General features: G+C 40.2%; 2 protein-coding genes across 3 annotated transcripts in view; both read left to right on the plus strand.

Moving 5' to 3' along the window:
- Slip1 (SLo interacting protein 1) overlaps positions 1–27,984 on the plus strand; it is a 148,669-nt gene that overhangs the window by 46,157 nt on the left and 74,528 nt on the right. The gene's annotated exons all lie outside the window — the stretch shown is intronic.
- LOC139111541 (uncharacterized) lies at positions 24,015–27,969 on the plus strand. The gene is made up of 6 exons (XM_070671898.1): positions 24,015–25,710; positions 25,825–25,944; positions 26,018–26,157; positions 26,837–27,011; positions 27,472–27,617; positions 27,775–27,969. The coding sequence occupies exons 1-6, from the start codon at positions 25,567–25,569 to the stop codon at positions 27,965–27,967; spliced, it is 918 nt and encodes a 305-aa protein (XP_070527999.1). The 5' UTR covers positions 24,015–25,566; the 3' UTR covers positions 27,968–27,969.

The following is a 27,984-nucleotide window of genomic DNA, read 5'->3' on the forward strand; positions in this document are numbered from 1 at the left end:
GCGATCGTTAATAAATTTAGATATTTTAATTTTTTTTTTTAACGAAAAAAAGTCTAAAGAAAATTCTTCGATTGGGAACAAGTCAACTCTCTTTCTCTCTTTCTCTCTATTTTCTTTTCCTCCACGCAAACGAATTCGTGAAACGATATCCGTCCGTACGAAAGAAAATGGCGATAATCGAATGAAAAAGCGAGCGAGAAACGCGCGCAACAATTTTGCGAGCTTAAATCGAATTGCACGCTGATGGCAAAGTGTTAACTCGCAATGTACGTTCATTCGAATTACACGGATAAAAATTACAAAAGAATAAAGGCCGGTTATGATGCTACGAACGTTTTGCAATTGCTACGCTGCAAAATGCATGTTCCCGATTGATAATCGATCCGAGCAGCCTCGATACGTTTGCCTATTAAATTTCATTTGTTCATGCTCGATAAATGGATAAATCGCGAAAATCGTGCGCCCCGAGGCGCGCAATAGCCGGCGCAAAGCTGCAATCAAATTCGTATCTGCAATATTCAAACTATCGAGTCGTCTAAATGGCAGAATAGAAGTTTATACGCGCTCTTTTGAGCAATATCTTCCCCGTTAAATATTTTTAAAGCTAAATTATTTTTCAACAATTTCGTTAGCAATATATAATTAATTACAGCAATTAAATAATATAAATCAAATCTAATAATCTAATATCATAACTAATTTTTTTTATATTTTATTTTATTCCGCTTTGCTATAAATTTTTTTTTTTTAATTTATTGTATACCTACTATTTTAAACATAAATGGAAATAATAATTCAGAAATATCAAAGTCTTGTTTCGAATATTTTACATCGAAGAAAAAACGTAAATCGTATCTGCCATTCGTCAACTCATCTCGTCTATTAATATTAAAAGAATTTTATATTAATACCTCTCTCAAGGCAACCGTCTAAAACGTTCGTCGCTACATAATTCATGTATCTTTCTTACATTATACGACGACCCGCTCCATATGGATGCCACACTTGTGGGACACTTTACAGCATTCGTCTCGCGAAGAGAAAAATTACAAAAGTATAAACCGGGGAATCTCTAGATGTTCGATATTTAACTGTAGAAAAAAAAATCTCCTAATCTTTTATTTAATCCCAAGACGTTTTCTTTTCGAATAATAATCAATAATTTTATCGTAAAATAAAAAAATAGTTGTCGAAGATTAAATAATAAATAACTCTCGAAAATTGATTAAGTTCGTCGAGCATCGGGGAGATCTTTGTTGACCGAAAAGTTGTAGGTGTAGACAATGCTTGCGAGCATTCATTCATATTTTCAATATGTAAGAAAGCGTAAGAGTACGTTTAATGTAAATACGGTGCTACATCCATCGCGTTTTTGGCAAACATACGCATTCTTCGCACGCGCTGACTTAGATCATTCTTGAAGGCTGTGTTGAGTTTGAACTGAACTCTAGCCAGGAACGAGAGCAAAGGGGGGTGGGAGCGAAGAAGGGCGCGCGGGGGGGTGGAATCTGCCAACGTTGCTGAATTTATTATTCCAGACAGCCGATAGCACCGCGAACTTTTGCAGCGGGAAAAATCGGCGGAGTTTCGCTCAGAGCGGGTCGTTACTCTGAGAAACTTTTCGATGTCTCTCTCCGGGGCCGAAGTTGCGAAACGTCGCCGAAAAAAGAATTCGGCTAGAGTCTCGCGGCAACGTCTGGACACACTTTGCGAGAATTTTCCGGCGAGCAATAAGATAGCAAATTGTTCGACGATACTCCGCTCGCGAGTTCGCATGTCGACAATATGGGATCGGTTATTTCGTACGCGATCGTGCCATTTTTATTGATTAAAAAAAAGGAAATCTAATTCGTATATAGAATCCGTATATTTTCCTCTTATAAAATAACTATTCTATTCAGCAAGGACTTATATATAAAAATCTGTGTAAGAACCTATATAAATAAAATTATTCTTATTTATGCTTGTCGTGCTTGGCATATTTTTCAAGGGCAGTGTATTCGCTGGACTTTATACCCCGATTGTATACGGATTTTCTTGATCTTTTTCTAAGCCGTGCACGCATTCTCGACGGAAGCATGCTGAATTTTTGAACAGCCATGGTGTAGGTTTCGTGAAACGTACGGTATTGACATGCATCGCGAGTTGTCTTAAATTCTTGTGGATTTAATTTGTCAATTATATATTACGCACATTGTGACGTAAATTAAATGAAGCTCTATTATCTCTAAGCAGCCGCTTGGTATTTTTAAGTCGCGTTGAAGATAAGAAAAAAATTTTTTTTTAATGTTAATTGTTTGTCGGAAACATTGTGCGACGGAAATGATAGAGGCTCCCGCAGGAAATTGCGCACGAACGATATTATGGAATTATTCAGGACCGTGAAGAAGGGAACGAACAAATGACTTTATGGTAGTAAAAGTCTATGCAGTCGGCGGTCGAAAGTTGATACAAAGTTTCGCTAATAACTGAATTTCTTCGCGTATCTCTTATAACGCGAATCCCGAGTTCGATCGTACTTCATTAGTGCGTTGACTTTTGGCAAATATTATCTTTATTAGTTCTCTTGTGTCCCCTGGGAAAAGTTCTTCTGTACTACGGCTTGATTGAGACCTGATTCCAGCCCGACGCTTCTTGAATTCCTAATGAAGCCCTATTGAAACTGCTAATACTCCGTTTCGCGAACGTTGAAAGAAATATGAATGACGTGATTATAAATGGCCAAAGTCCGCACTTTCGAAATTTTTCAATGGCAAGACTATCGTTCGCATTACATCCTTTTACTTTCTTTGCCGGTGGAATAATTAAGCACTTGCAACGTTATAAATTGACATTATTAGCATAATTGCGGTGAGTAAAAAAAATTAATCAAATTGATAAGAGACTACTACATGCGTAATACAAAAGAAAAATAAATATATATTTCCGCTGTAAGTATAAAATATAATATATCAACATTTTCTAAATTAATATTGAAATCGTGCAAGTTCTACGAATATGATATGCTGTATCGTATTCATCGGACTTAATAATTCCACAGATGATCTCCTTGTGCTTTTCTTCCTCGCTTTCCGAGGCTTTAATCCCTACCATTCTCGAATCTAGCCAAGACTAATATCGGATTTGCGTAATCTTGAGAGCATCGATCTTGTCTGATCTGTTGAAACAGATGGCGGCTTTAAAGTTGACTTTAGATTTTCACGCAACTTATCTGATTCTTCCCGCCGGTAACAAAAGGAAAGACCTGAATTTTTCATTTTAAGATAAGAATTTGTCGAGTCGATAATCGGAATTCGTGGTAATACGGTATCATATAAGATTCTAATAAAATTAACGATCTCCGGTAATACGTAAAGTTTAATTTTATATTTCTAGTCATGTTTGAGGCAAAAAGTATTGAATTAGTTACGGCTTCTTTTTTTTTTTTAAGTCTATCAATGTCTCGTTCCTTAGATTGCTTCTCAACGAGCAATATAAGATCTTTTTTTTTAACTTCAAACTCTGTACACCCTTCGGCCTTTGATCCCTAGGCGAGTGCGGGGTAGATTTAAACTCGAATTTAAACTTTTGGGCGAACCCTACATGGGTACGTTGTCCATCACGGAAAGCCACTAGGATGGGTCTGGATAAAGGGCCGGGGGTTACGAGTACTTTTTTTCGATCGCAATATTTTTCTTCCCGGATACGCGAGCGCCCGGAAGTATAAATCTTCAGCACGATTCACTGTTCCTTCGACAAATACGAATTTTCATTCTTTTTTTCTATCGACAATTCTATATATAGTATATATTAAAAACGCTTTCATAAAAGGCATCGTTTCATAAAGTGACGTTAGATTACGAACTTCGTACGTAGACTATTTTATAAATAATATTAATGCTTGTTTAAAAAAAAAATCTACTATGAAAATAGAAATAAAAGTAACGTGCAAGAATAAAGAAAGTAAATTAACATACAATTATAATTTGCTGGAAAATAAAGAAACGGATAGTGTTACTTTTTATTACCGCCTTATTTTTTTTCTTCCGCTGTGGAAAGCGGTGCAGAAAGAAACGAGTTCGCGGAAAATAAGCCATAGTTATAGTTAGGGAACGTTTCCGCAGTGTCTAACTTAAAAAAGGAAAAAAAAAATAAAATAAAATAAGAAAAAAATACTGAACTCAAGAGACATTTAGAAGGCACTGTTCGCGCTAACCTACATCCTTTGTCTGACGACCCCGTGCTTGTTTTATCATTGCCGTAGATCTCTTGTTGAAGCAACGACGAAAAAGAAAGCGTAGTAAAGTTCACCGCGATGATATTTCTCCACAACAGTTATATAAGAAAATCAAAAAGTAAAAAAAGGAGAGAGAGAAAAAAGATGACATGCTGTCGCGCGTTGCTTCGAATAAAATTGTAAAAAATTAAAGTCATAAGTCATTATAACCTGTTATCTACCTCCCGTCCGAATCGCCAGCTAAACAAACTTACACGTATATATTCGCTTTACAAAGTTGCGGTATTATTATACTCATGATTTTCGTCTCCGAAATTTGCACGAGTTCACAGATTGTAATCAGAGATTGCAATCTAATTGTCCTCGCTACTGCTTGGAGTACTTGGCAAAACCTTCACAAACTCCACACGCGCGCAGTACAAATTACTATTAATTATCGCGAGCTCTCAGCGAGAACGCGTCGCGAAACAAACGGAATTCGCATCCTCCGCATCCAGACGTAATCGAAATGAGAGGAGCGGCACAGGATGGAAGTAGGGAGGGATCCAGAAGCATTACGAATTACTTCGGATGAAGACCTTCCGGCGGGACTTGCTCACAGTAACCCATATCCTTTATCCGGCCGACTTGTCATCAACGTAACCTTCCCTCATTCCCTCCGTCTTACCCTCCACTTTCGACCATTTGCCGTGATAGACTCGCGCATATATCCGACCCGGAGTCGCTGGGGTTAGCTTCAGGAATTACGACCGACGCAGTACCTCTCTCTCTCTCTCTCTCTCTTTTTCTCGCGCAAAGACAACAAAGAGAAAAAAGATTAAGAGATAAAGGGGGAGGGGGGAGGGCGAAAAAACTGTATCAGAGAAATACTCGCTCTTCTGGACGGTTGAAAGGAAAGAGCGACTCCCCAGACAGGAAGAGCGGGATGTAGAGAAAGAACGAAGGGGGAGAGAGAAGCAACTCTGATTCTCCCGACTATGACAATGAGTGCATCTGTCGCTGAAATATGCTCCAGTTTCCCTCTGTGCACTTTCTGTCACTCTCCGGCGACGACGACGTCGGAGAAATGCGTTTTCCACTGCCATTTCATGGCCTTCCCTCCCTCCCACCGCTTTATGATTCCTCCATTCCCGTTTCTCTCTCTCGCGATGAAAAATCCTCCCGTGACCCATCGAGAACTCATTTCTAGAGTCGCGAGCGCGCCTATTCTCCTTCAAATTTCTATTTCCCCCCCGATCATTTCGGTGAAAAATGAAGAGACATCGGATGTTACGACAAATGTCTTCTTAATCAGTGGTTAAAACCCGCATCGGCATTTATCCACGTGTTCGTAAAATTATTATATCACGTATGCTAAAATTTATAACACGAGACAATTTATATTCCGTTCATAAATTTCATAAAACTTGAATTATATGCTTTTTTATCGATCTGTACTGTTCAAGAAGACATGAGTAATATCTGTCAATATCAAATAAACGATTCTTGCTCTCAGTGCTGCCTTTACAAAGAAAGTACGCTTTGCTTATCTCATATTCCATATTCGCATCTTTTCATATCGCGACACGAGGGGAGAAAATTTCCTTTCCCTCGTTCAGTTGAAAGAAAGAAGTATTGGAGCTTTTATCTCGATCGCGCTACGCGAACATGTTACTTGTAAAAAAATAAAAAAATAAAAAAAAATAGCTATGCGACTACAGGTGTTCGATTAATTAATGATTCATTCGATCTATTCGGCTTATTTATTCGTCGGATCTATCTCCTTCCCTCTTTGTCTGTCTCATTATTCGACTGTCATACATCAAAATCCGCGTGCACACGCTCGCCTGGGAAATTCAGCGGGCGCAAATCACGCGGTCCGTTTTCACGAGATTAAATTCATTTTACGCAAATTACCGGGCGCATTCATTCGTCCGTTCGTTTTCATCGCGCCGCGCCACGCCGTATATCACCGGCATGCGCCGCCACCCCCTCGACAAGGGATGCACATTCAGTGCCGTACTGTCGCTTATCGCCTCGCAGCAATAGCAATTATACAATGTGGACCGCTGGATAAATTTTTATAACTCGGCGAGAGGAGATTAATGCCACTTTTAGCGAAACAAAAATGAAAACGTTGCACACTCCTGAAATTAAAATGCCATACCGTTACGCTTGTTGGCGAGCATACACAATGATGCGACTACGTACAGTTTTATAATTAACAGATAAATTATTTTAATAGATTCTTTTAATGCAACACACAATTTAATTAAAGATAACACGAGTCTAATTAAATAAACAGTTATTTTGTACTATTATCTTTTTTTTTCTTTTTTTTGTGAAATACAAAATTGTTATCTCGCCGCTTTTTATTTTTAAGAATTTTTTAATTGTATTTTACTAACCGCGAAAGATGAGTCGCGATGCAAAGAGTCGTATGTAACAATTTTAACAATATTAATATGCAAATGTAACGCGCAATAATACCTGCAATATATTGAAATAGTCGCTTTAAATATTCAACAATGTATTATGACGTCCCTCCCAAAATTAACATTTGAACATAGGGTACACTGTCCATTCTATCCGCAATTTGGACACGACCCGCACCTACTCGTTCGCGTTTATCGTGTTTTTGTTAACCCTCCCCTTTCATTCCCCTCGTTACTATCGCCGCCGTCTGTACCTCGCGATTTTCGGGGGATGATCCTCGTCGCGGTTTTCCCACTGCTGTCAGGGCGACGCTAGCGAGAGTGCTTCCTAACGTGGGAACCGCCGGTAAAGGAAGCGACGCGCGCCCTTATAATAGACGCTTGTTTGCTTAATTTGGTGATTTACGCGCCGCGAGTTTGCACAACGGCCGGATTCTCACTGCTTGGATCCCGCTGACTTATTGAAAGGCTCGAGGCAAGTCTCGCGGGATAGATTAATAGCTACTCTCTCTTCCTCTCTCTCTCTCTCTCTCTCCCTCTCTGTGGGACTCTATCGATGATTTATGCTGTCCGTTTATGGGAACCCGCGTCACATGATAAAACTCCGAATCACAATTCGCGCCGATTTCCGGGTACATTTTTTTTTCTTTGATTTATCGACTGTATTCAAAGTATCTACAACGCGAGCGGTACTTTCCCGAATAATTTACGCAGCTCGCTTGTAAGTCTAAAAATGTCGATTTCAACATTTGACTAATCGTATTTTTTTCTTTTTTGATTTTAGGTAAGTGAGATCAAAGCTACTCTGATACTCGCCGCGATATTCTCCGTGAAGTCTTGCGATGTGGTAACGTAAGTCTATGTATATTTTATGGCGATTTTCGCTGGTGTAGATTAACTTAAATTCTTGGTTTTATTTACATTTTATTTTTTAATTATTGTTCTTTTAGTTTAAAAAGTTGGAAATTAAACTGAAAACTTTGAGAATTAAATTTGTAACCAAGATTAATTAATCTACGTGGCGAAAGAGCCTTATCTTGATATCCCCGTACATTTATTCCGATAGAATTTGATCCGATTGAAATTTAGATAGGGATCGTCTTGTAACCTGAACACTTTCGGTATTCCGATACTTTAATTCGTTTACAGCTCTCGCGTTTTATCTCGCGTATCGCTTCTTTTCCCGCATTTTCGTTAAGGTTTCTATAAAGAAAGCCCGCGGATATTGGTCGTCGTTATTGACTGCACTTCAGCGCACGTGGTGGCATTTTGCTTTTAGAACCGTGACAAAGCGGCACTGACCGCAGACGACATCGTCCGCTTAAATGAAAGAGCGCGAAAGGGCAATGGCACCCTTTTATTTTTATTGGCGGCAGGTTGGGCGCTATTTTTTTTTTTTATATTTTTTTTTTATTTCCCCCGAAAAGTGACACGGTTATCGAATCTCGATTAAAAATTAATTTATACACAATTGCCTTTTTACCGTCTCTTACGATTAGTGACGCATTTGACGCGCGAGTCCGTTCTAAACGCTCTCTTTGAATTCGCAATTTCACCGTGAATATTTAGCGAATATATTTAGCGCGTTGAAAACTTGCATTAGCGGTGACGCGTGTATATTAATTGCGTCAAGAGCCGTTTCACGGCTTTCGTCCGATGTGTGCCACGATCACCGAATAAGATCCGCCAAACAACCGGAAACGTGCGAATTCCGCTAATGTATAAACAAAGTCACGCGGCGACGAATAGCTGGAACTTTGTGAAAACTTTGTTAAGGACACGATCCCGGATTTAGTTAAGCTCATCCTCAAGTCTAGAGCGGTTTAATTCATTAAGGAAAGTTCATGTTAAACGATGGAGTTTTCGAACCAAAGAGGACATTCCGCAGATTCGAGGTGAAAGAGATTAAAATGTAATACGTATTTAATAGATAGCAATGACGCGATACTAATGAATAATAGCTTATAGAATAACTTATAGAAAATGAAATTATATTTCGTTAAATAAAGGGCCTCGCGAAATTTATTCGGAATTAAATTCGAAGGCGGCTATTTAAGAAAATACGTCGTTAATTAATTAATAATAATAACGTCACAATTAAAGTGACGAACTTAATTCATATTAATCGGTTTGTCTTTCTACCTGCAAGTTGGATATTTAATTTTCACGCAAGTATCGGACTAATTTTTAATGGAATTGTAATAATAATTTAAGAACTCTTATCGAACTTCTCTACTCTCTCAGGGATTCGAAGAGATTAAGGGAAGGAAAGAGAACGATTAAGGGAACGACGAATCTGAGACGGCTAAAGTGTCCGTTATCGGGGAATGCCTTCTCTAACGGTAATGGTGCATTAGGTCCGATGTTGAATCTACGAATTTACCGGAAAATCTCGACCGTCCGTCCCCCCGGTTATTCACATACGCGATGAAGCGACTCATAATACACTCCCCCACGGCCATATGGACGCGATCCTACATACCGCAAACGAGAACGAGTTCTTCTGTAAGGGTCGGAAAGAGGGTTTGCCGGAGAGAACGTGCCAAATATGTACACAACCGACAGGCGCGTGCACGTCCCCGTGGTTGCACGCGCGCATAAACGTCGTCGCCGAGAACCATCCCCAGACAGCAAGAGCACCGTGTGCTAAATGCACGGCATGCATTTTCGAATTCCTCGCTTCTGTACCCTACCTCCGGGAGGATGGTAGTCTATAATACGCGTTTGCAATCAGAGTTAAGTGTACAGTTCGCTCGTACCCCCCCCTTCCCCCTCATCCTCACCCCAATTCTCGTACCCTCCGAGGTCCATTCCTATCGCAACGACCCTAAAATTGAGCAGTCCTACTGCTGAACACGGTCAAACGATGTTTCGCCCTCGAATTTCTCTCTCTCTCTTTCTCTTTCTCTCCCGGTCTCTTTCTATATGTATAGTGGCCAAAGCGGTACTTACATACATGCCTAGCGAACATAAGAGAACGTTGAGAAAAGACAGGAAAATGCAGTCTCTTTACACCTGCATCGTTCAAAAAGTACGAACACGGTCGTAAAAAGAGTCGTTCAGTCGGCCGGCTATTTCGGAGTCGCTTTAAAGTACCAAAATATCGTAGAATATCTTTGCTGTTAAACGCGACGCGCGACGATACAGCGAAAATAGTTGGACGAAATCTGTCGAATAAAAGGGCTGGCGTATCAAAAGCCTTTTGGTAGAGATCAGACGACAGGATGCACGCGTTTCCGAGCGGAAAATCGCCCGCCCGGATTTGTTTTCCGCTCGTAAATGGATACTTTATCTCGTAAATCATTCGTTCTCTATCAGCCACAAGGCTGCGATTTACTAGAAAAAATGGATCGGATTGTTTCAAGTGACGAACTCGTAATACTTATCTATTTTAGTTTACGCGATACACAGCACAGTTTCATATTCGAAAAACGTTAATAATAATTTTATGTAATAAATTTTTACGAAAAAAGTCGAAAGGTACACGTGATACATTAGCATGCAAAATTTAGCGCGATTAAATACGAGGCTGGAAATATTCGGTTTTTATCTCGATGCCATCGGATTAATTTGTCGAGCGTCAATTGATTTTTTTTTATTTTTTTTTTTTTTTTTTTTTTTTTTTCGCGCGCCATATCTCGCCATATCAAATCGGTTTATTTCCTTCTGTTCCTTCCTCTCCGGTTTCACGGATGAAAATCCGAGAGGGAGAACCGGGAAACGCGGCTGCAATGAATCCCGGGCGAGTGTTTCTATTGAAGCCTAATTTTTCGCTTCCGTTTCGGCGCGTCACAGTGGCATTGACATCGCGGGCGCGGGACGCGCAGGGACCACGGTCTCGAGCAATTGTTCCTTCCCGCATTTTCGCGGCCGTTGCGCCGCGCATTCGTACCCCTTGGGTCCAGCGACAGGCGAGCATTGTGCCTCGAACGATACAAATCCGCGTCCATTGGCTTTGTCGTTTCTCTCTTCTTTTTCTCCCGCTCATTCGTTCGCCACCTTCTCCTCCCACTAACCCCCTTAACCCGCCACTCGCTTTTCTCTCCTTTTCAATTTTTTTCTTTATTTTCCTTTTTTTTTCCTTTCGTGCGCTGTTCGACGGTGTATAACGGCGCGCGCGACTTTATTAGAATTTTACTCGATCGCCGCGACCGCTCTTATTAAACTTGGTGTTGCTAATTGAGGCTTTGGTCCTGTCCGTTCTATTTTTTTTTTTTTTTTCTCTTTTTTTTCCTCTCATATCCTCTGATTTGCGAAACAGCAACCTCTGATACGAATATAGCGTATAGCCTACGGACTCGTCGATGAGTTATATACGAGAACTATTTGTAGTATTATTTACTTTGCATTTTTTTCCTCAAACTTTTATTTTTTTAATATTTTTTAAAATTTGGGAGCGATAAATATTAAATATTTTTTACGGACCTAAGTTACACGGTTACGATATTTGTCATGATTTTTATTACAACAGATGACTCGATATTTTTTTTCTTTTACTCTTTTTTTAATATATAATAAATTTAATCTTTTATTTTCTTTCCACTGTAAAAACTTTCGTCTCATTCTTTCTCAATATTGCAAGATACTTTTAAGATCTATTAATGATCCCACCCAAGCGGCATTTGCCTCGGACTGATTCACAGCGTCACGGCTATTCACGGTTCTCCTGATATTAATTAACGTTCTTTTAATGCTAAAACGCAGCCTCGCTGGATGTTTCTGTAGTAATGAATTTAACGATAATATTTCAGTATTTTTCTGCATAATTAAGCAATTTTTATCCAATCCGTTAAAAAAAAAGAGACGGAGAACTTTGCCACTCGCCTAATCGTAATTGTGCGCATTGTTCTCGTTTCGCGGGAACTGAGCTATTGCATACAGATTGTAACAACGACACGCGAGAACTGCATTATATTGAACGTGATATTAAATATTTATCCGCAAGCGCGTTTTGGGATGCAATTAATAAATTTATCGTAGCACATTCGGCGTTATTAGCGATATTGCCCATCTCGTATAATATTACCGGCGGTGCTATTTAGCATCATTACTCGTGCTCGACGTACGTAATGGGACTCGAATTCGATTAATCGAGTTGGAGTACGGCGGTTTTAAACACGCCGGTCACGTAGCGATGAAGTGCTAACGAAGATAGTACAAACACGCGCTCAGTTTCTGGATCGTTAAATATTCCAATGCGCTATCTCGGCCCGGGCTTGTCGCAGGGGTATGTACGTGCGTGCGCGTGTGGGTGTGTACGTATACCTATCTGAAACCGGCGTCTCTCAAAACAGGGTGTCCTCCGGTATGATAGGGGAAATCAGCGCCCTCGGCTAACCCTTAATTAAATGCCTCTCGTTACCCATTGCCCTATCATCAATAATTTTAGTAAACCGTAGCACCGAATGCTAATCCCATCACGTCGGTTCATAAATTCTCCCCGCGTGTGACTTCTTAGACCTGTCGAAGACGTCCCCGATTTATGCATATCGTAGAAAAAGCCACGTGCACCTAATAAGTAAACGACAGCGATGGGCGCCGCGAGAAAACGGCGAGTTCACGAAGGGCTGCGTTGAATTAAAAGTATTCGTGGGAATATTTTTTCGCGACGATTTTGACGAAGTCGCGCGCTTTACAGTTGCCGCGGATACATACCTAACACTCGTAATCGGGATAGGAAGTTCGTCGCTTTAAATAGTTCGGCATTGACTCGCGTGTCGCTTCGAAAGAAGTGGTCCTCGACCGCGTGTATCTTTTCGCGACGGCGGCCGCAGACTTTTCCGCGAGAATAACGGTCCCAGGGCAATTCCCGGGGATTTTTCGTAATTGAAAAACTTTCCAACAACCTCGCTAATCCTTTGAACCGAACGCCGGAGTCCGCCACAAACCTAGCCTCTCTCTCTTTCTCTCTTTCCTACCATCCCTCTCCGCGATTCTTTTTAGAAAACTTTATGCGAGTTTGCTTAACCGTTTGCTGCTCGTGTGAGAAAACACGGGTTGCCGTAAAAGCACAGGTGTGCTTTTAAATACGCGAGATCGTATTTTGATTACCATATTGAGAGAATGTCTGCGCGTCATTTGCTTGAATTTATGAATAGGAGAAAATAATTGTCAATTGTTCCGCGGCGGAAATCTCATAAATAAACTAACGGAAAAGTATATGAACTGCTTTTATGACCGTTTGTATAACAGCCGCTTATTAGTTTTTCGATAAATCTCGCGGCGTTGACGTGGGACACGTAATTAAGCGTCAGCTATAATTGCTTTCGCGGACAATAATAAATTAATAACGTGCTTATGCGTACGTGTTATGCCCGTTGTAGCTATAAAATATAAGTATTATATTCAGGCGAGTTGCCAAGACATTATAAAGGGAACATTAAGGGGTTCCCGTAAGGTGTAAACCGCCTCTCCAACGGCTGCTGTTTCCCAATGCAATAAATTTCTTAATGCCCGTCGTTAATGGCACGCGACGTGTCGATGGGTGCTTAGAGAATTTTACAGCCCGGCACGAGCTGCTCGGACAAGTAGCAACCGGCTTTATAAAAAGTCTAACTATTACAGCATATCATTTATTTAATATTTCAACTTTTATTAAAAAAAAAAAACGACTGGGTAGACGATCGTAAATTAATTATAAAAGCCTCGTGTCCTCGCGAGGCGATGCGAATCATGTATTCCACGCGTGATTTATTTTCGCGACGACGCTGGCGAAATGATGGCTTTTCCGGCGATAATTATTCAAGTCTCACAAAATGCTTCCTCTTTCCCTAATTAATTAATACCGCGCTGATTATCTTGAAACTTAAACTCCGTTTAATCATCATTAACACTTCCAATAGCTGGGCGCGAACGATCCCCGGGAACAAAAAGACAAACGTGGGAGTCCTGGCGCGGCGGGAATTTTGTCGTTCCGCGATGCAACCGTGAGGAGGATAACAACGATAAGCTCGGCAAGAAATTAGTAAATTACAGCGAGTCGCGGGGTTGGTTCTCTTGCGAGCAACGGGAGTTACCGAGTTAGGTCTTCAATTCATCAGGGGATGCGGAAATCGAGTCTTCTGTTTAATCGCAAACTACTAGTGCGCTACGCAAGCGCTGATTTTTAAGGAACCCTAATTACAAACTATGAAAAAAATAATTGTGCGACTCACCAATCGGCATGAGCTTCAGCGGAGTTGAAGATTTCTGCCGGTGACTGTAACATAAAATAAAACATTAATGTAGACATGTCAGTTTATTAGTCAATAAAATAAATAAAAAAAATGTTTTTTTTTAAATAAAGATTTTTTTTCTTTATGTATGCTTACCTATAAGTTGCTCCGCCGGTGCAGGATGCCCCCCGGGCCTGCTCCTCCTCTCAGATGGGACGTGTCGAGCCATCCTTCCGCGCACGAGTCACTCGCGAATACCCCGACCGTGATTTTACAATTCCGCGAAATTTATTAATCACTTCCGCGCGTTATTGTCCTGCACTTGCGTTTCGAATAAAGCCGAAAAACTACGCCGAATACTTAACGGAACGACCGACGAACCGGCTGCGGTTCGTATTGTGACTGATTTCGGCGTACGGCACTTTGATCTGTAACAGAAAAATTAAAATATTATTTTATAGATATTAAATCTAATAAAATAAAATAATATAAAAACGTTATCGGAAATATAAAGCATTTTATTGCGACGAAAAATTGATAATTACCCCGGGGTTGCTCCGCTGGGGCAGGATACCCATCCTGGGCCTCCTCCTCCTCTCAGACTTCCCGTCAGGGTGACTAGCATCCTCTCAAATTCATCCTTGCCTTGGTCCCTGCGAACAAAAACCCCAGACAATTAGTTAAACCTTCGCGAGTCTACGCAACACGCGTGAGGATATCACTTACTTTAAGGAAAGGAGACGTAAACGCACGTGCTCTTCTCACACGGAGAATCACATGTGCTTTACTCGCACGGAGAACGGAGATGAGAAGATAATTCGCGTATCGCGAGGTTTTCGTTCAACGCGAATACGTATATTAATTTCGGTACGGACACACGTGGTTACCGTGCAGAGCGTAATACGTGTATGCTTGCGCGACCGCTAGAGAAGGACAAAGCGAGAGTGGGAGTGGTGGGGGAAATACCTAGCGCGCGGCACGTAGGCTTGCGCTCGCTCTCACGCCGTTGCCCCCCCGTCCCCTCATCCCCTGCCGCTACCTATTCGTTACTCTCGTTCGATTTAACTGTAATATTATAATATTACAATTAATATTATAATAATTAGTATGTTTAGACAAAGACGGTACTTCCATCAGGTCGTCCTCGATCTCGAAAATCGCGAAGACTGTCTTTGCCTGGACATATTAATTAAATATTAAAATTAAATCGAATCTTAAAAATTGCCAATTTAATAGTTGAACTAAATAGAATGTTTTATGAGCTAAATTTAAAAGCGTTTAAATTGAGAGGAACCGTGCGTAAAAATCTGGCAGTGTTGAAAAAAAGAATAAAATAAAATAAAATAAAGGAAGAGTTACGAAAAAATTTTGTAAAAATAATAATTTTTTTTCTTATCGTTTTACGCAGATAGAATAAATTTCTGCACACTTTTTTTTGTCGGCTGTATTTTATAGTATGGCGTGCATTTCATTAGGAACGTCTAGAGAACCTGACAGTTTTACATTTTACGAGCTTGTTAACTACTCGGCGATTCTAAACCGAGTTCCGCGGTTTGGAGATAACGAAATATGTTATCCGCATTACAAGCTGATATTGTATTAGACGTGTAATTTAGCACGTATCGCGGAATCGCATTAATTGTGGTGTTCGAAGCGTCTCAAAATTCCTCGCCAACTACGGGACTAAATTTGCGTTCCTCCCTACGCGATTATCATCCTCGTCCGTCACACACTTTCGTTATATCGTCGCGGGCATAGCAGGGAGATAAATTTCACGCCGTTATTAAGGGACACCCTCGAGACCGGAGTGTCTCATGGCTTCGCATCTGGCAAGGATAATGTTTCGCCGACCCTTCCTACCGTAAGAGCTCCCTGGCATTTTTGCAAAAATGACATGCTGCATTGTATAATATAACGCACTTTTTAAGCACCATTGGCATTTGTTAAGCATCAACATGACATTTATAATAAAGATAAAATCCGTTTTATATTATTATTTTTTTAATAATATTTTAAACAGTGGAATAACATTTTGAAAAGTAACAAGTAGCTCAAATAATAATTAAATTTACTTTAAATAAAGAACGGAGGTATTTTACCGTGTTCCAACAATTTAAATAAAACTCAGGATTTTTTCGAAAAATCGTAGTTGAAGCACGTTATATTTATTTTATTAAATTCCGCTGCAGTTGTACGACAATCACTTTTTGCCTCGGGAGTGTTTCGCTGTGTAGGCATTAACCGTATTTATTAGCTCGGCGTTTTGCACGGAAAGCTCGGGGACGAGGCGTTACATGACTCGAGCGACGAGTATTCCCTTGTACCACGTGGCCACGCGGAAATTCCATTAACCGCCAGGGCAAACTCGGCAAATTCGTCGCGACGATCCCCTAACTTCGCCATCATCACCAATCGACATGCAAGCTAACCTAATCGAGGCCGCCGCTTTAAGTTTTCCCCGATCGAGGAAGTATCCGACGAAGCGTCCAAAGCCAATTAAGAAATTGATAAAGCGGTCCCGTCGCTACGTAAAAGTCTCGCTGCTGCGCGGGCGATTTTGTCGATTTATCGGCGCCGTTTCGTTATTAATTACTCGTCGAGTTTTCCGCAATAATAACGGCCGCGATAACGGAGGTCGGGACGGTGTCGGACGAGCGAAAGTTACGGGAACAGCGGGGTCGCGATTTCGCAAGGATCTCGCCCGGCGACGAAGCTTGCTGCGCGCCGCAATTCCGACGAGCAGAGAAACGGCCGCTATCTCGCGTTTAGGCGTGCCCGCGTCTGAAATCGCATTAACCGACTCCTCAACTCCGTAAATTCGTTGGGTCGGTGTCCCGAGCCCGTGCGGGGGTGTCTCGGTCCCTCCGAGTCCTCCGACCCGGTCGGGGCGTCCTCGATTCTGAACTCTCTTCAACTTAGCAGCGTGTCTGCGCACCGCATAGGCGGCTATCGCCGGAACTCGGCGCTCCGGCGAGCCGACAAGAATACGCCGGCGGTGTCGATATGCACCACTGATACGGCATTAATTACGCGTCTTCTTCACCGCCTCGCACGTCGCATTTATCATTCAGATCGGCGTCGGCATAATTAAGCGTAATATTGTTATTTGGGGGGGAGCCTAAGTGAGGGAAAGGCGCGTGGAATAATTAAATGAATTTAGTAGGATTATTGCCGTATCGATTACGGAATTACGCGACGCGATAGAATCGCTTGGGCGCTGGAAAATTTATAACTCTTAAAGTGATTTTCGGAAGACGCATTGTTCTCGCGTCGACTTTTGCGCGGCTACTTTACTGAAAATGAGCGCACTTTTTAAAAGCGTCCGAAATAGAAGTGTTTTCCGGGTTCAATAATTACTTACGATCTTTAAAATTTTAACGTGAAGAGCGAGCCACACTTGGTTAAGAGCGGCGTTTAAATTTTCATCGGAGAAGCCTTCTCGCGAAGGCAAAATCGTGAAAGACATCGCTCCAACTACCGAATTCTAACTTTCCTCGGACATTTTCCGCCGCATCTGTCGTTAAGGGGAAAAAATGAAAGATCGAGTTCTCAAGTTCTGGTCGAGTTGAAAACAATTCCCAATGGTACTTTTACTTGCGAAGTTTTTATGTATTATCCTGTAGGAAACGGCACTTCGCCGACATTTTTGAGGAACGGTCGACGAAGTACGGAGGGGTCGGTGAATTTTCTGGTTACGTCTCGGTAAGCATCGGCGCGACAACAAGACGTTTAACGGGCCATCCCTCCGAACGAGAGGACCGGCTTGCAAGAGAAAAGTCTCGTTTCCTCGAGATTGAACGGAAATTATACCGAGAGGAGAGAGAAAGAGAGTGAGGGGGAGGGAGAAAGAGGCCAACGACACGGAAGAGTCGTCGCGATTTCTTCCGTCACCTCAATTGTTGCTATTGCGCGGTAAATCATGTATATCGAAGGGCAGATGTGACGTTTTCTGTGGCGACAGCGGCTAGCGTACGTAATCTTAAAAAGGATAAAGGGCAGGGGGCGAGAGAACGGGGGAGAAATCAGTCATCGGCAATCCGGCCGGCGCGGTATCTACATGCGTTACATGTGAAACTCGACGTACACGACGCTATAATAAAGTTTCGTTTTGTAGAAAATCCGTATGCTTCTTCTCGAGTTTTAAATCTCGCTAGGGAACAGCCGAGGCAAGACGCGACTTAAGCAAGTCATTGTACTTATAACCCGATCGCCTATTAAAGATACTTCGGTAATTAACGTAATTATCTTGACGATCCTCTTCCTCTCTCGGCGTGTTCCGTTCGACTGAACCAGACGATGGGACCACTCGAATCATCTCTTCGCTCTTTTTCTCGCAAACCCGTCGCTATTGTCGGACGCGTGTTTTATTTCCCAACAACTTCTGAAGCGACTCGTTAATTTCCATCAAAATTACGGTCGTGCGATATCTAATTTACCGCTTAATTCTCGTTATCGTAACGTGTTATTATGTGCCGGAAGATTTTTTTTTTTCCTGAAATCTTTTGATATTCGCAATCTTTTGAATGTCGATTAAAATTCTATAACCCTCAGTTTTTGTTACTTCGCTTTTTCCTCCATCTGGATGAGGCAAGTTACAGGATGTCAGTTCGAGCTTGATCGCGACAACGATATGCGCTACGTCCCGCAATGAAGTGTCTACCGGGTCGATAGATCTCGTCGGTGCATTCGATTTAAACCCCCCCAGCGACGTTAAATGCATATCGTGCTTGTTTTGCGACAGGACGTCAAGGGTGTCGAGAGTGCGGCGTTGTTTCGTTCGAGGGTGTGCCGGCAATCGCTCTCTACGATCTCTCTCCTTCTCTCTCTCTCTCTCTCTTTCTCACACGCACACATACATGCTTCGCTTGATTTTACATCCAGGAACTTCCCCGATTACCGACCATACGACGTTTTATCGTTGCAAAGTGCGCTTTATTACCCACTTGTCTTTCGGGCGAATAAAAAATATTTCATGATAAATGTAAATTTTAATCAAGCTACTTTTTTTTTCGCAATTAAATTTACTCGTAGGAAAAGTACGTTTATTATAAATCCAGGCATTAACGTTTATGATATCGTCAGTCATGCCGCAAGTCTATCCCGGTCTCCGCGCCTTGAAATCCTATTAAACCAAGGCTCGTTCTTAATTTGGTTTCTGTCGTGATCCGCTGCACAAAGGAGTTCGACGTAAATTCGATGGTGGGTGTAACTTCGGAAGAGGCTGGCTCAAAAGGGAGCCGAGCCAAGGATGCGACTATGGTTCGTCCGCTTCTCTCGCAAGCATCAACAGCATCTCCCCTGAGCTTACGCGCCAAAGGCGCCTTCTGCCGCCGCAATGAATATTGAATTATTATAAAATTATCGATATATACGTATAGCTTCTTCGAAATGACATTTCCCTTTAAGTGTGACGTGTTGACGTTCTCGAAGATACGGTTACAAAAGGTTCGGCGGTTATTAATTCCGCAGCAATACATTTACATAGAAATAACTTCTGGAAACATCTTGGGGAAAACGCTCCCTTTGACGAGACATTGCAAAATAAGCGCTTTGTAAATCAAACGAATGACTCCTGCAAGTTTAAAATAAGCTCGAAAAAAAAAAAAGAGAGAAAGAGAGAAAATTAGGGCACCATTCGAACAGGCTCGGGGATATTTTTATTCGACGATATGCATGTCGCTGATTTAATTAAATATCCAAACTCTACGTGTTTCTCTGAATTAATTAATTAACAATACGCTGTGGAAGCACACGAGAGGCAACTGCAGTCATTAAAACTGCATTATACGCTTGGAATTATATTTCAACCGATTTCGTTTCGTTCGGTGAACGATAGGGATATAAATTATCGTTTCGATGCGTGATATTCCGCCGGCGATGTCCGAAGACGTGAACTCCGCGGCATTCGCGGTATTACAAGTCGGGTTAGGCGGTGGCACTTTCGCGCCAACCAAAAGGCAGGTGTAAGTTAACGTAAAAGGATGAGCAGGCGGATCGAATGTAAGTCGATCGATCAACCGTCCCTCCCGCAACGTTCTCTAGTTTGTGTATGGAGCCGGCGAATTCCGGTGGCATCGTAGTGGGTGGCGCGTCGAGGAAATCGTGGATAACGGGGTTGGTTTCCGCGGTGGATGAAGAGAAAAAAAAAGAAAAAAAAGGATAGGGAGAGAAGAAGCAGAAGGAAGCGGTAACCCGAGCGAAAGAAACCTTCCTCCTTCCCTCGGGGTGGAAGATCGTCGCGGATGGGACCGATCGTAAATTATTCCGCGCGTTTAGAGGGTTAAGCGAGTCGCGCACTCCTTTCAGTTGTTCTCATCCCTTCGCTACTCCATCCTGCGCAACGCGCGATCTTCCACCCCCGACGACGACGAGATGTGAACGGAAAAGAGTGGAAATCTATGGTGCCATTAGTACAACTCTCTCTCTTTCTCTCTCGGGGTTTTTTTTCCTCTCCGCATCTGCTATAATTTCAACGCGTTGTCGCCCCTTTTTCGCGTCCATTTTATTAAACTAGTAAATCGGCCGCAAATTATTGTAATATCACTCCTCCTTTTTCACTCGAAACCCTTCGAAGTCTTTGACATTTCGAAAATAAAGAGAAATCGCACCTTCTTTTTTTTTTATTAAAATTGAGCGAAAGAGAGAGTGGCTTTTTTTTAACCGCATGTATGTATAAGCATGAAATTGATCTCGAATTAAAGGGAATTAAATTTAGAATTAATATACGCATATAATTATTATATAGAATAAATAATATCAAATAATTGTCAAAATGTGTTGGCATTTTCGCAATCAATGACTAAGTATTTCGTATATCTTGAAACGGATATTTCAAAGGGAATGAGTAACCAAAGGATTAGAGATACACTCACTAACCAGAACTGTACGTCGGGGATAATTTCCGTGTCGTCGCCTCCTCGTTTTCATCGTGAATGCAAGAGAACGCGCGTCGATCTTATCAGCATGTCAGGAGCCGCGGTGTGTGCCGTCTGCTCGTCCTCCTGTCGCTTCTTGGAAGCGCTCGAAATTTTATTGTTCCGCGGCAAACGCGTGTTTATTACGATGCGCCGCTCGTCCCGATGCGTCTAAAATGCATGTCGCCGCTACCGCCGCCGACGTTGCATCGCGCATATTTTATGGCGGATCTGATCGTAAGCGATCCGCGTGTTGTGCCCCGAGAAGAAAATAAGAAACGAAATTCCTGCGGGATGTTCTCGCGCGTGCGAGTGCAAACTCCCGGCTCCTTTGAGCGAGCAACGAAAACTCGACGGTTTTGTCAAAAAAAAAATTTTTTTTTTTATTTTTATACGAAGATACGTCTGGCAGCGTTCACCCGAATTAAGCGAGAAGACATTTCGTGGAGCTTTATATATTTTCTAAAAGGTCGCATGCATTTGCTCAATTTATCATCTCCGCGAAACATTCCCGTAGATTGCGACAGCGATATTCGGATTCGAGCATCTGCCTTTCGCAGGTCAGACGCGGGTTTTGCAAATAGAAGAAAGAAAAAAAGAAAAAAAAAACCCTTAGGGTGTCGCACGCACCACCTTGTGCTGCGAGGGCGTTCGTATTTTTCCTTCCCATACTTTCGCTATTGCACCCATAGCACGGGCATTTCCGTAGCCGCGAATCACGAGATGCGCCCTCGAGAGAGATGGCGAGTGACGCGTCTCCGATACAGAGGAAAAAAGTGAAAGCGTTATGTCAGGAGAGGTGAGGAAAAAAAAAAAAAAAAGAAACACGGCAATCGCAAAGAGATAGAAACGGCGGCAAGTTTCCGGAAGAAAAAACCTCATAATCGTGAGAAGAGAGGAAAAAAAAGGGCGGAGCAGGACCGGAGGGGGAGAGAATGAAAGTACCGTGCCGAGGAAAAAGCCGCACAATCGTGAAAAAGGGATAAAAAAAAAAGAAAAAAAAAGAATATGTAGCGAGATACGGAGGAACAGTAGTCTTTCGCGTTGATGAGGGTAGACGGTGTATAAACGGAATTAGAAAGGAAGTGAAAGTGTCGCGCTTAGGAAAGAAACTTTGTTATCGCGAATTAACATATAAAAATATGCCACGGGAAAAAAAAAAGAAATAACGAAACAAAAATGTGAAAAGATCGCGAGAGAACGTCAAACACCAAATCAGCTTTTTTAGCTCGATTCTTTATCAGTCTATCGAGATTTGTATTTTAAATGTTGATTAAACATACGAGCAAATAAAAATGTATATACGGGAAAAGGAATTTTTTTTCTTTTTTTTTTGCTTTAAACGGCACGTAGTTTCTTCTATTTTCGATTTTTGATAGAGAGAAAGATAGATTGGTTTTGAGCGCGCGTGCGTCCGATGAGTTTTGCGGCTGCGAGCGGATCGGTAACGTGCTGGCATGTTGGGAGAAGATGGAAATGCGAAGAGAGATCGGGAATAACGGGGGTGGTGAATTGACAGAGGAAGAGAAAACGAGAAAGAGCGCGGCCGTCGGCGTTGTCGTCGGCCACGATTAAAATGTAAAGGGATTCATGCCGCGCGGCCAATTTATATGCGTCTGGCTGGGCCCGTTCTGAAATCGGCCGGGTGCCCGCCACCGTCGCGTTTCCCTTTTTCTTTTCTCATCCTCTTAACGTTTCCCGACACCCATTTTGCATTATTTGCGCCCCGTGCTTCTTTACATTCGATCAATTCGGCCTCTCTGTCGAAACGTATGATTTCATCGACGGCCTCGCCTCGCCTCGCGTATTTAATATGGATTAGGATCAACCATAATCTAACGAACGACGCCAGGGTAGATTGAATAAAGCGGCGGAGCGTCGCGGCGGAACGATAAAATTTGGAACCCGTCCCAGATTTTATAACGAGATATTGAAACTGCGAGCAATAAGATAAAAGCACGTTGGTGTTTCGCAAATTTATCTCTTTCGCGCTGCTTCTTCCGAAAATTCGTTCGCGCGTCTTCTTTTGCTTTCAAGATGTTTTGATTTAACGCTCCGTGTTAAGGTGCACAAACGTGTACGAATTTAAAAGGGTTTTAATATATTGAATTTTCTTTAAAAGAAAAAAAAAAAAAAAAAAAAAAGGGAGATAAAAAATTAATGTGATGCTTTCGAAATAAATCTGGTTTTTCATCTCTATATTAAATGTGATACTTCATGCAAGTATTTCACACACAGTACGTGTATTTCCGCGCGACCCTAAAAGATTTTCCATCTCGCGAAAGATTAACGTCAGTTTCACTTGTAAGTTTCACTTTGTATTCACGAGTGGGTGGTAAACTTTATGTCATCGTAAACAAAATATTTTCATGCCGTGTACAGAGAGAAGGCAAAACAAACTAGTGAAGCTTTTACGAACAAGGAAAATACTGTTTCAAGTTTATTTTAAATATTTATCTATTGTCAGCCTGTTGAAGAAACTCGACGAATTATAAAGTTAATTATGTTGACTTAGCGAGCTTCTTTAACAAGTCGACGTGAGATACTAACTTTCAAAATAAGTCTTTTTCGATTTACTACTCGAGTGCTTCGTTTCATTGTAACACGATATGCTAGCTGCATTTTCCCGCTAGACGACGAGGAATGAGATCCATTTTTGGCAAGGTTCCCCTCCCGTATTTTCCATTTAGAAACGTCACAGAAATGTTCGATAGAGTTAATTGAATAACTCCTCTAATGTTCGTGGTAATCTCGGCGTGAAAAAGTAATTTATGAAAAGTATGTACATGCAAAAAACTTACGACATTAAAACTTATTAATAAATCTTCGTGATTTTGAGGATTGCTAAAGTTTTTAAGCATTATCCCGAAAATAATTTATAATATCGTATTAAAGTATTTTCTTAACTTAATTTAAAACCACCAAGTTTATTTTCTGATAATTACGCTCATTTATATTCCGTAACAGACCGTAAAATCTTAGGAGACCTGACTAAAAAAAATTAATGACAAACTTCCGAATTTGTTATCCATCTCGTGGCTGTCTAACAAATCTGTCCCGTCACCGAGTCAGAAATATAATACTCGAAACGTTAAGATATTAAATAATTATTACTGGATAAAACCGTGATAGATGAACTAAGATATTTAAACATTTTTCACCGCGTGCTAGCTTATACTGCGCGTACTGAACTATTCCTACGCGCGCTCGAATGCAGAGTCCGCCAGTCGTCAGGCCCGCTGACCGCCGCGCGCGCGTGGCCACCGCGAGCACGTGCTCGTGTTTAGATCAGCTGACGGCCATCATGCTGCAACTTCACTGGACGCGGGACGCGCGGGCGGCGGGACTCGGCTGGCCCTGCGGACTCTGAGTTGAGCGCGCGTGACATAGGTCAGAACTCGCAGTAAGCGAGTAACGCAACGAAAAACGTTTAGATGTCTAGTTTTTCTAGCTCGTTTTTGAACCTGTAATAATTATCTCGCAACATGGCTCGCGCTGGGCAATGACTAGACGGATATTAAACAATTATTTTTTTTTTTTTAACAACCTTTTTTTTTTTAATTTTACATAGTAACGATTAACTAGATATTTATTATAAATAAATATTTTTTTACAAACTTTGATTAGTATTAAGTTAGCTGAAGAATATATTTAATCTGTGCGATCTAACCACTAGCTGCAAAAAAAAGCTAGCAAAAATTAGAACAGCTCGATAAATTTCTACTCGGACATTTCTGTGATTTTTCTTTTTTTTCATTTTGATTCGCAATATTTTTACTAGACTAGAGACATCAAGTCGCGAGCATGATAGTGTGAAATGTCGAATTTCCTTGCAAAATCCAATCTTAATCTCTCGATCCGAAATCGCGCAGCCGATATTCTCTTCTCCCTCTCTTTCCCTTCCCGAATGCCAAGCTGTTCTTTTGCATTCGATGTATTCAACAGCTCCGCTCGTCTCGCGGATTCGCGCGTGAATCTGTCGATATTCCATCGGATATGCCTGGGCCGGAGAAAGGAAAACATTACGGCGCGCCTCCTGATATCCCTATTTTTCCTCGCGGTTCTCGCTTGATATAACCAACCGATCGAGAAAAATATTCTCCTCGCGTTCCGGAAGTTTATAAATTCCATCAAAACGTATTTCAATGCCATCGAGACGTATTCTTGTAAAGGGAAGAAGAAAAACGCGCAGATCGCGAGCGAAGTCTTTTCACAGTCAACTTCTACTCGGTGTCTTTTCACAATGTTATAAAAATTGTTAAAGAAAATTCAAGTTTAACGTGCAAAATTCTAATAGAGACGACGGCTTAAAATACACATAAAACTTTATATGAATACTGGCACCGTAATGCATAAATATAATATCAGAATAAGATACGTATGTGTTGCCGGCTATTAGACCATCACTTTTTATCGCGTAGCGCAAAATGCAACGGGACAAGTACTTCGTGCCAAGATAGCGCAACCGCGATGACGAGAGGGCAAAATTGCGGTTTACGTGAATTCCAAATGAAAAGTCATCTCACAAGTATTTTTCCGTGGGAAATGACCGTCTGGTAAATTTCTCGCGGCATCAAATCGATCGATCGTTTAATCGCGTCTACTCCTCTCCACCGGCAAAACTAAATAAAGTAAAATTATCTGTGTGTTCCGATTCCCTCGGTACTTCTCTCTTTTTTTTTATTTTTACATTACCTCGCTTCACGTTCGTTGAATTAAACAATTTCGTGTTAAAAGTTACGCTATGGAGGAATAAAGGTTTTACTTTATAAATTCTTCGTAAAAAAAGAAAGAAAAGAAAATAGGGTTACGCTATTCTCAGTTAATTTTTTTTTCCCAGTCAAATACGACAAGTTAGTTGCTAAGGGATGATCTGTATTGTGACTCAACATTTCAATTTAAATCGAATTTGTTTAATGTTAATTGGCTTATGGCCTTACGAGTGTTCGAAGCTAGTTCGGTTTCAGACATTTTTCTGCTTCACTATTCTTATAAGCAGCGTGGTGTATCAAGTGAGTCCACATTTTTAATCGCGCTTCTCGTTGTGACTTTACGATATACAAATTAATTTTATTTCCATGTAACATCATTTGCAAAAAAAAATAATATATAATTATTAATTATAGCTTGCAGTATTTATTTCCGAAGACTGTACTATTAATCTCATCTTAAAAGTTTTTTCTATTGCGTTACTCTTTTTCATGTACGTGATCGAATACAATTCTTTTCGCATTAACAGACAGATTGTAAGTTAGTGTGCATATAATATTTTTTCTAAGATTCGCGATAAGTTGAATCTCGAAATCTATTTTTTTAAAGATAAAATGGTCATTGGATCAACTGCAGCACATTTGTGACGAATTAAAGGACGAGAAAGAAATCGATATTATGAAAAAGTGCGGAGATGATACGAGACGATATACCATTCTGCTTATACGTAAGAGGATTTATATTATTTAGTACACGTGTGAATAAATTATAACGAAAATAAAATCATTAACTTGACGAACCACGTGGGCATTTAATTAAAATATTTATTATGTTTATTATATTTTAATAAAATGCAAAATTAATAAATAATTGGAAGTATTTATATACATATAACAAAAACGTAATAAGAATACATTTATTTATAATAATGCATATTTTATTTTTAATATTAAAATTTAAAACAAGATAAATATTTTTATATTAATGCTTGAAAGAAAAGTGGTGAAAAGATAATGAGTTTTAAAATAATATATCGCTTTTGCAAGATAATAATTCACAGGATTCTTTTTTTTTTTTAAACATTATTAGTGCTTGATGTTATCAATCTAATTGTCATTCCTTTATTGCCATTTCTACTGTATGCTTATGACGTTCTTCTTCGTATTAACAAATATCATATAAGCAACGTGATACATATGCTTATACCTAAGCATTTTCTTGGCCGAGATAATTATATCTATTTAATTATTTTACATTCGGGGTCATCAATCGCAATTGGAGGATTAATACTGATAGCAACGATGACGATGTGTGTAGCATATATTAAACATGCTTGTGGAATGTTTAAAATCGCCAGGTGAAAAAATATACGTAAGAACAAATAGAGAAATTATAATCGTCCACATAGTTCTCTTTGTAAAAATTAATTAAAATAAATTTTTATAGTTATCGCATTGAGAAGGCGATCGCAATAAATATGCTGAAAAATAGTAGTTTAGAGAACGAGTTTATGATGTATCGAGAAATAATTCATGCGGTAGATATCCATCGTAAAGCTATGAAGTTAGTACCATTTAATAACAATTACATAAATGCAAATATAATAATATTCTCTTTTTATTGAAGGTCCACTATACTTTTCTTTTCCGGCTTTCAAAGATCACGTTTTATTCTATTAATAATTGGAGTATTAACTCTGAGCCTGAATTTTTATGAAGTTAGTTTTTCTGACATTATCAAATATGTATTTTCGAATAAGTTTTTAAAAGAATTGAAGTAATATTTTACATTCAAGAACCAGGCAAAAACTAAAAAATTAAATAACTTTGGGGGAAAAAAAAAAAAAAAAATACAAGACAGTTCTGATGTGAAATATATTTAATAATTTTTTAGAAAATTAATGTTCGCAACATTTTATAAATATAGTTAATAAACATCTTTTAAGACACTTGGTTTTAAGAAAATATCTTAAGATTAAAATTAATTTTTTAGTTCTTTGCTTGCGTCTTGCTAAAATAATTAAAAAGGGGAAAAGTTAACTTTCACAACATATGTATTTTTAGATCTCTGAAATTATTTCGTATGGACGCGATATTTATGATTGTTTATTTCACTTTTTAATTATTATTGACATTTTTGCCTATGTGTTTTTATTTAATTATGCTGGACAGGAATTTACAGATCACAACGAACATATATTTACCACTGTGTAAGGGACCGTCATATATATTTATACATTTTAATAAATTTTAGATCAAGTTGTTGAATAATTCGCGAGCATCGGAAATTAATTTAAAATAGTGTACAAAGATTATTAATATTATATTTGCAATTATTTATTTTATTCTCTAGCTTTCATTTTGTAGATATAACGTTCAGTGGTATGTAACGCCTATACACGTGCAAAAATTAATATTGTTTCTCTTGCAAAGAGGTAACAAAACAGTCTCCCTTAATTTTGGCATCGTGTTCGTGTTGTCTATGGAATTATTTGCAGCGGTAAAAATTTATTACATAATCTATGTTACGTCTAGCACGTTGTATATGTATACGTGTTAGATATCCGTATAAATATT

Source organism: Cardiocondyla obscurior, linkage group LG24 (assembly GCF_019399895.1).
Source record: "Cardiocondyla obscurior isolate alpha-2009 linkage group LG24, Cobs3.1, whole genome shotgun sequence".
NCBI lineage: Eukaryota > Metazoa > Arthropoda > Insecta > Hymenoptera > Formicidae > Cardiocondyla > Cardiocondyla obscurior.